The following is a 16,254-nucleotide window of genomic DNA, read 5'->3' on the forward strand; positions in this document are numbered from 1 at the left end:
ATCTCTCGTTCACACTTGTTGACTGACCAAGTAAGGCCTCTTGATCTAGTAGACTTCTTCACTGTACTGCATCCGTATAACTAATGACTGACGCTACAATATGCATCCACCTTTTATAGATGTTGGTTGACACAGCTACGTAATCTCCAGAAATAACAATGACATACTCCCACCTACGCGACAGATATTACATACAGTGGTGAAATAGCCCGTGGCGGCCGACTCTCTGAGCGCATTGCTAAATAAATACAATGACGTAGCCATAACGTGGCGATGACTTGGCAGAATCGCCAGTGGTATAGCAATATAACAACGTCACTTCCACATCTGATACATCGAAACTCTCACTGTACAGGTATTTAATGATAATCTACATATACGTATATATGCATACATCTAAGTACAATCTTGCAAGCAACAGGCATTGCAAAATCGAATTAAATAAGACTGATAATTACAATAATAGTAACAATATCACAGATAACATAATAATAATACGGACATAATAATAATAATGATAATAATAATAATAATAATAATAATACAGATAAAATAATAAAATACAGATATCATCTTGTAACGGGATTTGAACCATTACAACATAAAGATCCAATAATACTGCCTTGAGGAATTCCCCTCTAAATTATTACAGGGTCAGATAAAGCTTCTTCTACTCTAATTCTCTGAGATCTCTTTTCTAGAAATATAGCAACCCATTCAGTCACTCTTTTGTCTAGTCCAGTTGCACTCATTTTTGCTGGTAGTGTCCCATGATCCACCCTATCAAATGCCTTAGACAGGTCAATCATGATACAGTCCATTTGACCTCCTGAATCCAAGATATCTGCTGTATCTTGCTGGAATCCCACAAGTTGAGCTTCAGTGGAATAACCTTTCCTAAACTTGAGGTGCCTTCTATTGAACCAGTTATTAATTTTGCAAACATGTCTAATATAACCAGAAAGAATGCTTTCCCAAAGCTTACATGCAATGTATGACAAACTGACTGGCCTGTAATTTTCAGTGTTATGTCTATCACCCTTTCCTTTGTACAGAGGGGCTACTATAGCAACTCTCCATTCATTTGGTATAGCTCCTTAATGCAAACAACCGTAATCAAATAAGTACTTCAGATATGATGCTATATCCCAACCCATTTGTCTTTAGTATATCCCCAGAAATCTTGCCAATTCCAACCACTTTTCTTGTTTTCAACTTTTGTATCTTAACTGTTTTATCTATTTTTATAAGGAGAGCAAGTGTTTCACCTCTTGGCCTCTTGTTTATGGTCAGTCGTATCTACCTTTTGTTTTTCCTCTAAGGCCATTTAGTAAGAGCAATTATGCCCCTGTACATTTATTGCTGTGTGTAGTTTGTTTTTTTGTAGTTCCTTTTGGAAACAGTGAACCCTATAATTGTTGAGCATTAGATAAGCCCACATCAGGGCAACAGTGTGTAATACTTTAATTGAGGACAGTCAATGTTTTGTCAGTGTGCCGTAAGAAAATTAATGCCTCTGCTAGGCTGTACTATGATATAGTTGGAGTGATGAATCCTATGAAGTTTATTTTCCTGGAGCATTTCTTGCTCTTATAAAATTTTGTACCTGGCAAGAGCATTTCAGCTCTTTTCTGTGTAAATTGATGCAAGTGTGAGAAACAGATATAACTTGAAAACAATATTCTCCCACCCATGGGTAAATAATGCAAGTATCAAGCTCAAATTATTATTATTATTATTATTATTATTATTATTATTATTATTATTATTATTATTATATTGTATGTATGGCTATGAAGTGTTACATTATTATTACGATACGATCGTGTTGTTTGTTAGGTTATGTCATGAAACGTGCTGTACATAAATAGTTATGAGTCCATTGGTGTAAATACCTGTAAATTAATATAATATAATTTGTAATCCACTACAGTATTTTGAAACACACTGTAACTTTCAGTATGGCACAAGATTATGGTAGTATAATCTATGCATTATAACCATGTTCTTAAGCACACTAGAGTTTTCGAGAAGGTGTTTTTTGGTAACATATTTTTCTAGAAGCCTGGCCAGGCAAGTATATAAGGAGGTGGTCTTGATGGTTAATGACTAGTTAGTGTTTAATAGAGTTATGGTGTAGCAAGCATATACTTGTGACCTTGTGTTGACATGCAGTTGTTGTAGTCTCCATGTTGAAGTGATAGACCGTTGTTTAAAATGGCTGCTTTGTTGATGTTCTTAAACTGGAAGTGTTTTGTTTGTGATACTGTGATTAAGGTTATGTGTGTGTTAAGTTGTAAGTAGATGTGAATGAATAACTGTACCAATTGACAGCATTTCGTATGCTTCTTTGTGGGTATGTTAAAATTAACATTTGTAATTCTCCTGTGGTTTCCCATTTTCACATCAGGCAAAGGCTGGGGCTGTACCTTAATTAACACCACGGTCTCTTCCGTCCATCTCCTAGCCCTTTCCTATTCCATCGTCACCATATGACCTATCTGTGTCGGTGCGACGTAAAGCCACTAGCAAAAAAAGAAAGATATATCCCTGTGAGCCCTGGAAACCCCAGAACATCCACCATAGCTACAATTAGTTTTTCTGTTTGGAATTGATGACAGTCTGCTCCCATCCACTTGCTAATGTAATTTTCATTGGATACCTCACACCTAGAAAGTTGTTTAACGAGTTCAAGGAGATTTACTATAGACACTTTGCTGGACTCTCGATGAATGCAAGACTTGGGCCATAATTTCTTCCACATTTTCCTCATGAACTGTTCACTGACCCCCTCCCATATCTCTGCTACCCAGTAAATCACATCCTTAATATCCACTTTCTTAAGTTTTTGAAGAATATTAAGTGAACTGTCATTCTCAATCACGTACCTGAGAAGTTTCTGTGTGTACACAAGTTTGGCATTTTGCAAAAACACCCTGGTCCATTGGCTGCAATATCAACATAAGATTAGGAGGCAAGAAAATTGCTCTTATTTCACTGCAAGTTATTTCACTCATTGCTGGTTGCGATGAAGCAATGTCAATTAAGAGCTATGCACTAGAAGGCAAGGCACTTTTTGCACTAAAACTTACTGAGCTCGATAGCTGCAGTCGCTTAAGTGCGGCCATTATCCAGTAATACCAATATAAATGGTCCGTTATTGGACATTATTAATTTTCCGCCTAGCACACGAGGGCAAAACGCTGGCAACCCGGAATGTCCAATAACGGACCATTATATTGGTATTAGGAATGAGTTAGCTGGAAAATTAATAATGTCCAACAACGGACCATTTATATTGGTATTATAAATTTACTCATTCGGAACAATTATTTCTGATTCCCTATGGGAATCAACATCTACATCATCTGATGGCCAAGCAGGCATCAATTTTTGATAATGAGACAATGTCTGTCATAGTACATTGGCACTGCCGGTGGCTACAATTAGCCTACGCAGTGGCCTCCACGGTATGCACTATCCAGCGTCTTGGTAGGTGTGCTAGGTACCAACTGATAAGCCCAGCCTAGCACACGGGGGCGAAACGCTGGCAACCAGGAATGAGTTAGCTGGAAAATTAATAATGTCCAGTAACGGACCATTTATATTGGTATTATAAATTTACTCATTCGGAACAATTATTTCTGATTCCGTATGGGAATCAACATCTACATCATCATTACCCAGTAATCGGGAGATAGTGGGTTCGATCCCCACTGTCGGCAACCCTGAAGATGGTTTTCCATGGTTTCCCATTTTCACACCAGGCAAATGCTGGGGCTCTACCTTAATTAAGATCACGGCCTCTTCCTTCCCATTCCTAGGCCTTTCCTATCCCATCGTCGCCATAAGACATCTGTGTCAATGCGACGTAAAGCAAATAGCAAAAAAGAAAATAGCACTAAAACTTGTTAATGAGGGAACAAACTGTTCTTGGAACCATTCCTTGTTGTGCATCCATCCTTGTCTTTCTTTGATTCCTTAGTAAATTGGAAGTGTGTTCATGTTGCAGTTTTTGAATGCCCTTGGTTGAACTCATTTGCCAATAACCATTAAGGGCAATTTATTTGTTCCTGTAGCATTACTATGCGGTCATAGGGTAACACGTTCTTTACTCATGTTAAACCCAGCTGCAAGAGATTCCTCTGCAAATGCAAATCTTTTAGTGGGAAGGGCCTTGAAATATGAACCTGTTTCATTGGTGTTATACACTTCTTGCAGTGAATAATTTCCTGATGCTACCAAGTCATTAAATTCACTGATGTAATCTTCTGCAGTGGCATGATCACCTGATAACTGTTCTCCCGTTATTGTTAACTGATGCATTCCATGCCTTTTCTTCCATCGATTGAACCATCCAGTACTGGCAGTGAATGAAACATCTCCATTCAATTATTTATTTAATTGAACTGCCTTTTCTTGAACAAGACGCCCACTTAATGGAGTACCTTTTTGCCTCTCCTGTGAAAACTATAAATAAAGCACTTCATCAAGTTTTTGATGTTCGGCAGGTTTTAAGGATGTCTGCTGAGTATGCTTTACAAAACTGCTTGATTTTTGAATGGTTTTTCATCCAGTCAGAAATCATAGCTTTTCCAACACCAAACTTGACAGATAATCTTGATGCACGGTCACTCCTATCCAACCGCTTCAGCACTTCAAGTTGTTCTTGAAGAGTACAAGACCTGTGCTTTCATTTGCTTGCCATTTTTAAACCTTAACTTAATCAAATTTATTACAGTATAGCACTGTTAGTAAGATGAGAAAAAGCCAGCAGCTAACTGAGGTGGGCAGAGTTGCCCAGAGACCTTCACAACTGTGGCATGCTAAAATGAGAGTGAAGTGTTCACGTTCTGCAGCACTACTACCGAGAGAGCAGCAGAACTTTTAAATAAACAAAAGCAAACGTTACCGTACTTCAGCAGTTTTAACCAAGTTGGAGTAGTTTTGTCCTCGACGGGTTCTTAACTACTGTAATTTTATACAGTATTTTATTAATGCAACTGCTAAAGAATGGACATTTCAAATTATGTACTGTATTTTAGAAACTGTTCTGTGGTTAATCCGAAAATTTCGTAATCTGAACAGACTCCGGTCCCTGTTAGTTTGGATTAACTCCTGTTAACTCATGTCCACTGTATTCTCATTTTATGACTCAAATTTGGTTCTAAGCATCTTTTAAACTGTATTCAGTTTGATTCTAGGACTTTAAAGTCGTAACTAAACTAGATTGTTGTCAGTGTCTGTTATGTTCGTTTTAATTTAAACTGTATGAAGCAGCTGAAGATGTCTGCTAGGAGATAAAACATGTAGTGCATATTTTTTTAATATAATTAATCAATAAGAGTGATTAAAAATTGTATTGATTGGGTGGAAATCCTTAAATCTTTGTATTCCGAATATTCAAAGTCGGAGCAGCAATGAAATTTATAACTTGCAAAACAGACCACTTAGTTGAGCATATCATCTCCTTACTCCCAAGTCTTCCCAGCCAAAGGTTCCCAAGTCCTCCCAGTCAAAAGTTTACAGCATTTTTGTAACACTACTCCCTTATAAATTTTTTATTAATTTTTATTAAATACATCTCAATTGAAAAATATCCTGTTGGCAATTATTACTTACAGTAGTGTGATAATAAAGATAAGACTTAATTAAACAACTACAACAATGCCAACAACAAGAGTACAACAAGCAATTCCATGGAAAGAAAATTTTACAAGATATACAGGGTGACCGACGGGAATCTGACGTTTTTGGTAAGGCTAGTACTCTCTCGGTAGGAGGAGTGGGGAGCGGAATTGTCAAGCAGGACACTCGCCATGTGTTGCTGTTTCAGTAGCTATGGAGCAGTGGTCGGTTGAACATCGTATGTTTGCAGAATGGCGGGTCTGTTATAACAGTGCAGCGACTTTTTTGTGTGCGTTTCAAATGTGGGCGTCGTGCTGCCGTTCCCAGCCACAACGCGATTCTCAGTAGGGTTAATAGACAACTGGATCTATTGTTAAAAAGATGCCACCAGGTCCGACTAAGACAGCAAGAACACCAGAAAACATCGAGCGTGTGAGAGCCGCGGTGACGCCATTCTGCACAAATGCGTCGTACGCAAACATACGATGTTCAACCAACCACTGCTCCATAGCTACTGAAATGGCAACGCGTGGCGAGTGTCCTGCTTGACAATTCCACTCCCCACTCCTCCTACCGAGAGAGTACTAGCCATTCCAAAAACGTCAGATTCCCGTTGATCACCCTGTACTACTAGTTTAACATTCTAATTCCAGCATCATCATATACAATTTCACACACAACTGAAGTATTTCCAGTGTTTAACACTACGCCTTAAAATGCTATAGGTTGGGCTTACTACTGGCTTAACATAGCAACACCATCATATACAAATTTACACGTACTTTAAGTATTTCAAAATTTTATACTATGGCTTATAGTAGATCGAGCGGTTCAGTTACTATTATCTTAGCATTGTAAATACAGCATGTTCATATACAAATTTACACATATCTTAAATAATTCAGGTGCCTTAACACTACAGTTTTCAGTGGATTGAGCGTTGCATTGAAATATGACACCTCAACATAGAAATTTACAGAATGCTGGAGTCTATTCTTGAAGCGTCTTACATTTTTGGGAAAAAGCTCTAAGACAGCTGCAGTTAATGCATTCCAATCATCAATTCCTTTGTCGGAAATCACCCAGAACAAATTGTGCTGCTTTCCTTTGGATCTTTTCCAGTTCTTGTATCAAGTAGCCGTGGTGTGGGTCCCATGCACTGGAATCATATTATAATTGGGGTCATACCAGAGACTTCCATGCCCTCTCCTTTACACCCTTTCTACTCTATTTATTCTTAATACATTATTTTGTCATTGAATTCTGGAAATGCATCAGTTCTGTTTTCTTATTTGTTGTAATTTTTGTAGTATGTATTTATTTATTTACTAGTTTGCTTTAGTGCACATTTGACTAATTTGTTTCTTTTCCGTAGCCTTTTGGAGTTGTGGACCGACATACACATACTTGTTTGGTGCAGTAGCCCTATTTATTCCCTGGATTATGTTGAAGCATCAGTACGAAGTTGATCATGTTCATCAGCAATAGGAACCTTTCTCTGTGCACAGGTATGTAAATCTTAATCAGCAGCACTGGTTTCCATCTGTTAAGTCTTGAAGCAGTCCTGTAGATATAGGATAGGATAATTATACCATAGAAACCTTGTAACATTTGAAATAGTCAGGAATATAATACATTCCCATTCAGACGGGTCCATTGAGTCTCAACAGATAGTTTGCACCGGTTCAAATGGCAAAGATGGAACAGAGGGAAGCAGTAGTACTCAGCAAGGGTATGTTATCACGAGGTAGAAATATTTGTCCTATAATAGTGGGATGTAAAACCAGTAATACTGTTATTATTAAAAAATTGAAAAGTAGACCTATGGTCAAAAGTTATTAAAATATTGTTTCCATATTAGAAAATTTTAAGTACAGTATATACTATCAAAAATATCACTCACCTTTAAAGAGTCCCAGTTACTCCCGTCGCATACCCATGCTTTGGTATTAAGTAGTCTTAATTCCAGCTCTGTTATTTCTCTTAATGTGTTATAATTAGTACAAGCCTAAGTGCAGTTAAGAAAATTGTAGTATACTGGTAGTTATTTTAATAGACTGAATCTTGGCTGTTATTTTGTTAGAAATTAGTGTGCTTTTTTTATTATAGCAAAATATTGGTGTAGTATGGGAAATTTGTGTAGTAGTATCTGTAGAAGTTTGGCTCTTCCTAAAATTCTATTGTTGTAATTAGGATGGGCTTCACTACAGTTTAGAATTGTTCCGAGCTCGATAGCTGCAGTCGCTTAAGTGCGGCCAGTATCCAGTAATCAGGAGATAATGGGTTCGAGCCCCACTGTCGGCAGTCCTGAAGGTGGTTTTCCGTGGTTTCCCATTTTCACACCAGGCAAATGCCGGGGCTGTACCTTAATTGAGGCCACGGCCGCTTCCTTCCACTTCCTAGGCCTTGCCTCTCCTATCGTCGCCATAAGACATATCTGTGTCAGTGCGACGTAAAACAAAATAGCAAAAAAAAAAAATAGTTATGCTACAATTCTAATTTTTCTTATTAGACAGTATCCTTTTTGCCTTTTCTCTTTACAAGTAATAATAATAATAATAATAATAATAATAATAACAATAATAATAATTTGTCCATAACTACACATACAGTAAAATACCAGTATAACAAAATTTTGGGGACTTCAGAATTTAATTTGTTCTAGTTAAATTTTGTTATACTGAAATAAATCAATTCTTAAGAACTTGCCCCTTGCTAAACCTGTTGAAGAATCTACATTATTTCAACATGAATTTACACATAAAACCTTAATATTGTATTTATTAAATGGGAGGAAAATTAGGATGCATATATATATTGCACCTGTCCAGGGCTTCAGTGCATAATAATAATAATCATAATAATAATAATTCGTAAGTGCATCGGTTGAATGGAAAATACGTGATGAGATCTCCGACGAACGACCCCAGAATCGAAATCTCATCATTCCCCTACTTATAGTAACCACGGCTAAATTTTTAGAGCAAAACGGGTCGATGGTGCATCCGTACTAATGGGCATTATGTAAATCATTTATAAGTAGGGATCTCAAATATTTAAGAGGAATACAACATCACTACTTAATTAGAAGAATGATATTTTTAAAGTTTTATCAAAATAAATTTATTATAAACTGAGAAAGGAACATTTACAACTAAAAATAAATGTGCCATAAAATAACATTCATCATAAATTGGTAAATTATTATTCAATTGTCCTGTGGAATTTGCATTCCACACCAAATAATCCCAATGTTAAGAGGCATTTCCTTTTAACATCACTTCCACTATTCACGACATTGTTAAACATTCATTAATTAATTAGTCAATTATGTATAATAATAGGCACAATAATGATCACATGTTATGTCATCATCCCAACTTCTTATTCATGAGTTGGAGTCTGAAATAGTATGATTTCTTGTGATTATATCATTACGCAATCAAGGGATTAAGACAATATGTTGATTATGACAAGCACATCCCAAAATATCTGAAAGTCATATTTAGCCCCTAGTAACTAACTTCATTATTATTTACAAAGATGTAAATAATCTCGTAGGCATATTTCGTCGGGATTAAGAATAATACATTGAATCGTTCAATACAAAATAACACTGAACTTATGAATAACACATTAATGATAACACAATATTTTACATGTAATAATACACTCATCTACAATTAGACATATATGATGACCTTATATACATGATTATATGGAAGGAATGGTCCTTCCATCACCAAAATAACGGTGATGATGTACATTGCCCTTGGATGGGGTCGAACTCATGGTCTTCTTGCAACAGGATACATGTTTTTAAATCTCCAGATCGCGTGAAATAAATGAAATAAAATTGGGAGGAATTCTGCTGTTTCCTAACATATTAATTCAATTGCGATGACAATTAGCCATTCTCTCTGTGAGTGTTTGTCGGATATTGCTAGAAAGGAAATGGTCAGTCAACACTCCAAAGTCGGAAAGCTTGTAACCTGCCCGCAATCTCCTCGAACCCTTTACAGCTGACACTTTCGCTCAGCGTAACGGTACTTTGGACTGTCTCCCTTCCATTCAGTTAAGGGAAGATATCTCTCTTCAATCAGCCGCCTCGATATTAAGTTCGGGCTAACACGGCTCCTTTGAGCTTAACTCTAACATGTCAATTCTCATATGGGTCTATTCAGCCTAATTCCATTATAATTAGTGTGGTACGATTCCTCACACTTTACATAAATTATCTCTGACATATCTCCATCTTGCTTTGATTATCAGTTGGCAACATATTAACCGACCACCGTTTCCAGCTCAACACCACAAACACCCGCATATATTATTATTATTATTATTATTATTATTATTATTATTATTATTATTATTATTATTATTATTATTCAGAACATTCTAAAAATTTACATATTATATCCACGATCTGGAAATCGTACTTATCACAGAGTCCCTCACAAGTGTGAGGAAAAGTATATTAAATCGTGCTAGGGACTTTTGGGGACCAAGAAACTGTTGGACTCAGGACGGGAGAATATGTGTTTTGAAAGATAACACAAAGTTTCAAATATGCACGATTGCGCAACTAAATGCCTTAGCTGTGTAGGATGAACGAGTGGACTGTTAAATTTTATTATGTGTGTTTTCAGTAGTTTACGTTTGTGTGTGAGTGAGTGTGTGTGTGTATGTAATAGTCAGTGGATGTATTCAGTGCTGTTCTCAGGTAAGCTCATCTTATTTCATGTACCTACTATTGGTTTTCCTGTTATGTTGGTAGACGAATCTATCCCTTGTGTCAATGACCCGCATTCCTCGCCTCCCCTCTTAACTCAACCCTCACCCCTCCCATACTCTGAAGCAACGGGATCCATTCTGAGGCGACAGCTGATGAATCACCCGAGAGCTCTCTCGTGTTGTCACCTAAATTCACTGTCCATTGCAGCTCACCTAGAAGAACTACAGGCAATTTTTGAAAATAATAAGGTGCATTGTATTGGCATATCAGAAAGCTGGTTACGTGGAGATTTGCCGTCATGTGCTATAAATCTCGACGGATACTCGCTCTTACGACATGACCGTACTGACAGACGAGGTGGTGGAGTAGCCTTTTACTACAGGAATGATTTAAAATGCAAGATTATCTGCACCTCAGACCCAAGCCTTCCCCTGCGACCTGAGTATATGTTTGTTGAACTCGACTGTAATAAGAAAATATTAATAGGAATTGTATATAAGCCACCTAATATTAGACAAATGGGGGAATTCGAAGCAGCTTTAACTGATCTTATCTCGGTGTACGAAGATGTCATAGTCATGGAGGATTTTAATACTGACTTGTTAAAACAAACTAGTGAATCGGATAAGTTGTGTCACATATTCCATGCTCTGAACATGGAAATTCTACCACTTAACGCTACGAATCATGTCTACTACCCTGACCACTCGACTCACACTTTAATTGACCTTATAATTTCAAATCAACCCCAGAAAGTCGTTAAGCACGGACAGATCCCAGCTCCTGGGATTTCAACTCACGACTTATTGTACTTATGTTACTCTATCAGAGGACCGAAGTATAAAGCACGCTACGTTATTTTAAGAGACATAAAACATATTGAATTAGATGACCTACGTAATGACGCATATAACTTACCGTGGGATGACATACGTAATTTTCATGACATTGACTCAAAAGTCAACAGATTCAACTCATTAGTGCTGAACTTGTATGACAAACATGCTCCGCAGAGGCAGGTAAGATTTACCCGCCCCCCTTCTCCCTGGCTGACGACCGAGATAAGATCTGTTATGGCCAGCCGTGACCGTTGGTACAGACAATTCAGACGAACACGTGACAAAGATGACTTTGAGCAATACAGGATACTTAGAAACAAAGTTAAACAGCTAATTAGAAACAGTAAATGCCGCTATTTTCAACAGTTAGCGAGAAATAATAATTTAAACCAAACCTGGAAGAAGTTACGATCTCTGGGCATAGGCAAAGCCGTAGAAGAGCACATTCCCACCATATCTCTAGATACCTTAAATGATTACTTTTCTCAGCCTAAAGTCGGACCAGTTCCATTACCAGCTAATCCCACAAACTTAGCACGCTCTTCCGAGTGCGACCAGTTCTCTTTCCACACCATTAGCGCAAATGATGTTAAACGTGTGCTGTACTCTATCACTTCCGATGCGACAGGTAATGACGGTATCTCTATAAAATTAATTAAAAACATCATCGGGCCTGTACTACCAATACTGACTCACATATTCAACTACTGCCTGACCAATGGAGTATTCCCTAACGTTTGGAAAGACGCACTAATAAGGCCTATCCCGAAAAACAATACCTTGGATTCTCCATTAGATTACCGCCCTGTGTCCATCCTGCCACCCCTCGCAAAAGCACTCGAACGTCTGATTCATGCACAAATCACTGTATACCTGACCCAAAATTCCCTCCTTGACCCTTTTCAATCCGGCTTTAAAAAAGGACATAGTACCGCGACAGCATTACTGCGAGTTACGGACGACATCAGACAAGCGATAGACCAACGATATGTGACTGTAGCAACACTACTAGACCTAAGCAGCGCCTTTGACACAGTTAGCCCTGGGTTACTATTGCTGAAACTCCGTAGTCTCAACTTTAATATGACATCTCTTAAATTTTTTAGCTCCTACCTCACTGACCGTCGGCAACGAGTATCAGTAGGAACAATGTACTCAGGATGGCACAACAAATCCATAGGTGTCCTGCAGGGGTCGGTTTTGGGCCCACTTTTATTTGTTGTTAGTGTGAACGACATAGGGGACGCATTGAAATATAGCAAGTACCATATCTATGCAGATGATCTTCAGATTTATTATCACTCATATCCACAAGACATAGATGTAGCCATTGACAGAGTAAATTTTGACTTACGACGACTGAATGACTATGCAAAAAATAACAGCTTGTTAATAAATCCTAACAAAACTCAGGCTATTATATTTGGTACCAAAATTAACCTCAACTTGTTAAAAAGTAGACATGTACCCCCAATTATTTTAAACAACATTGTCGTGCCCTATTGTACGTCAGTAAGAAACTTAGGTGTTATAATGACTGAGACCCTCAACTGGACTGAACAAGTGACAAATACATGCCGTAAAGTGCAGAAATCCCTTTTTCCTCTCAAACGCTACTCTACTATATTTCCAAAAAATCTTAAAATACAACTGGTAAAATCCCTAATCTTACCAATTCTCGACTACTGCGACACTGTACTTACGGACATATCTCAAGACAGTAACAAGATGCTTGAACGGAGTTTGAACGCCTGTATTCGATTCATATTTAAGCTGCGATATGGTTCTCACATTTCACCTTATTACAGGGAGTTGTCATGGCTTCGTGTTCATGAGCGTCGCAGTCTCCACATGTTGTCTCTTCTGCATGGAGTTCTAAACACAGGTGTACCGAATTATCTCTCTTCAAAATTTAATTACCTCTCCTCCTATCATAACCACGATACACGATCTGGCTCCTGTTTAACAATATCTCTCAGTCACTCCAGGACCTACAACCGCTCCTTTGTAGTCACTGCCGCGAGGCTGTGGAATACCCTACCTGCTACCATTAGGGATTTGCGTTCTCGTAGGAGATTTAAGATGGATTGCCGAAATCACTTTCTGAATACCTCTAGCTGACTTTTCGATGTGTGTAGTGTGAATGAGTGCGTGAATGAGCATATATTCATAATAATTAGAAATATATTTGCCAGTTATAGTTTTTTTTTTTTCTGTGTTTCCGTCTCTTATTATCACTAGTGTTAGTTTTATATTTATTATCATGTACACTTAGATTGTAGTGTTGTACATTCTATAATAGTTTTTTATTACAATCTCCAAATTTTCTATTAGTACCATATTATTTTAAAAGATCTGTTGCATTTAAATATTATATGTACGTTAATCATTTTAAATATTGTGGTTAAGTGTAAGAGAGGGCCTTGAGCCCTAACTTCGCCACGAATAAAGACGAATTACTTACTTACTTACTTACTTACTTACTGGGGTCCAAAATTTAACATTTAACTCCTCGAATACTTTGTTTTACGCATGGGGTACAAGTCATCCATGTACTCTCTGAAGATTCACAACGTCTCATTTTGTCATAATATTTGAAATTATCTAAATGGATACCACTTCCATTCATTATAACACTTCACGAAGACAAAATAACAATACTGAAACCTTATAATTAACATGCATTACTTTCCAAGGGGTTTAAATTAAATTCTGGTTACCATACCAGTAAACAAAATTCCTACTACACAAGCTTTGAAAAAGCCTGCGATCATCATTCACATTTTATCTAATTGACATGCAAGTTTTTGATTATAAACAGGTGGGGTATGACCTTCAAACATAGTAAATTGAGGTGTACTTATCTAGGGTGATCATTCTTGTCTGAGGAGGCACACTCATAATGGCTTAAGCTATCATCTTGGCGCCTTCGATGTCGTGAGGTCCTTGATTCGCTGCTGGGATGAGATTCTCCATGTTGTAGATTTTACCGGGTCGGAATGATCTTAAAGACACCAGACACAATGAGATGCTGATCAGATAGGTGACTCGTATATTCTCTTCCAAGATCGGCGGTCACTCGTTCCAATATGCAAAGGGGAAACACTGAGATTACAATGGCGTCAACTTGTAATACGCACTACAATCAAGTATGGTTAAAATTATTCCAATGTTGCTGAAATATCACGTACTCACTAACACTGTAATTTGATGTTAAGGGCCAGAAGTTCTCCTATTTCACAACCCCTCGCAGTACAAGTAATAAATCTCATTGTAGACCGTATTGGACATCAGATATGAACATTAAAACAAGAATAATAGTTAACACCACCTTTCCAATACTTATCTTTCCTATATTTAGGAAATAAACATTACAACAGGCGTAAGATGGGACATGTTTCGCTTAACAGTAGTAAGCATCATCAGCCGAAAATAAATCTTAGCCTAAAGTTAGGTCAGGGCCCTGAACCTAGTGTCCTTAACATATATGGCACCCTAAGAATCAACATTTATATTTATAAAATGAAAATAGGCTTAAAACTAGTGTGAAAAAACATGGAATGTTACAACATGGCTAAGAGAAAAAACACAATCGAGTTGAGACAGAGGATAAGAACAGAAAGTAGGCTATAATACAGAGCTGGTAGTGAAATAATTAAAATCATTAGGATATCATTGTTACCAGTCAGTCAATCAGAATGTTCAAACATAAAAACAAGCGTGAAAATATATAAGAGTGTTCATCATGGCTGAGTTAGAAAAAAACACGTAATTGTGTTGCCAGAGGTAAAAACATAAGGTACAACATAGAGTTGACAGTGTAGTATCAAACTCATGGCTGCCAGTCAGTTAATAAGAATGTTCATATATAACAAAACATAATGGTTATATTCTTTTAAGTGAAGAAATAATTAAATCCCACTCTTGTATAGATACGTGAGAACGGGCGAGAGAAATCATGTGTTGTAGCAGACATGGAGTAGTAACACTTCAAACAGGATTGATCACGCCTGAAGCCGCTTCATTTTTGCTGGGAGTTCAAGACCAAAACGGAAAAAAAGAAGATGCCAAGTGCGTGAAATGGAAATGGAAAAAGGAAAAAGATGTACTGGGGCCTTGAAAATAGGGTGTTCAGAATGGGAGACTAAGATCGCTTACCCCTTATGTTGGATGAGCGTTGAGCGGAGACATTAGCCGTTCAAGGGGGTCTGTTAAATTTATACTCGTTGCTGCGTGTGTTGTATCTGTGTGCTTGCCTAGGCAGAGAGTAAGTTGGGACGGGAGGGGTAGGCGCAACAATGAGAGTGCTGGAAGCTGGCGGCGGAGCTGTATTATGGGGAGGGGGTAAGGTGGAATCTGTTATGACAACTGGAGGGGTATTTAAAGGTTTATAATTGAAGATTTTTGTGAAATTATGATTTATATTAAGATTAGTGAGTAAATTGGGGACTTGTTCAATTAATGGGCTGTTGTTCTCAGGGACATAATTCAAATTATTATTATTATTATTAAAATGTTGATCCAAGAAAATGTATGTATTTTCCAATTCAGTCATTAAGCTGCTTTTATTTACATATTTTATAATGTGGAGGTCCTGTTCAATTGTAGAATAATTGTGGCCGGAATCCCTCATGTGGTTGCTCATGGCAGAGTACTTTTTATGCTTTAAGGCATTATAATGTTCCAAGTATCTAGTTCTAAAACTGCAGCCAGTTTGTCCGATATAAGAAAATTCTCACTGGGGACATTTGAGTCTGTAAATACCAGAGTTTGAAAATTTGTCTGCTTACTTTATTTGGGTCATTGTACGCCTGCGAGCAGCTATTTTCTACAATGAACTTTGTGATGTCAACTGTTAGAAACCATCTTGATTTAGAAAGAAATTTTCTTGTGAGGCACAGCTGGTGGGATTTCAGCAGGACATATCAGATCAATTGGATTCAGGAGGCCAGTTAGATTGCATAGCCTTAGATCTTTCCAAAGCCTTTGATAGAGTGAAACGTGGAATATTATTAAAGAAATTGGAGGGAATAGGATTGGACGTAAGGG

General features: G+C 37.5%; 1 protein-coding gene across 5 annotated transcripts in view; it reads left to right on the forward strand.

Moving 5' to 3' along the window:
• rtet (major facilitator superfamily domain-containing protein rtet) overlaps positions 1-16,254 on the forward strand; it is a 294,106-nt gene that overhangs the window by 267,192 nt on the left and 10,660 nt on the right. For all 5 annotated transcript variants that reach the window (XM_067140241.2, XM_067140242.2, XM_068226066.1 and 2 more), the window contains one exon: positions 7,004-7,136. In XM_067140241.2, the coding sequence (XP_066996342.2) occupies positions 7,004-7,116 (113 nt within the window). In that variant the 3' untranslated portion in view covers positions 7,117-7,136. The remainder of the gene's footprint in view (positions 1-7,003; positions 7,137-16,254) is intronic.

Source organism: Anabrus simplex, chromosome 2 (genome assembly GCF_040414725.1).
Source record: "Anabrus simplex isolate iqAnaSimp1 chromosome 2, ASM4041472v1, whole genome shotgun sequence".
Taxonomy (NCBI): Eukaryota; Metazoa; Arthropoda; class Insecta; order Orthoptera; family Tettigoniidae; genus Anabrus; species Anabrus simplex.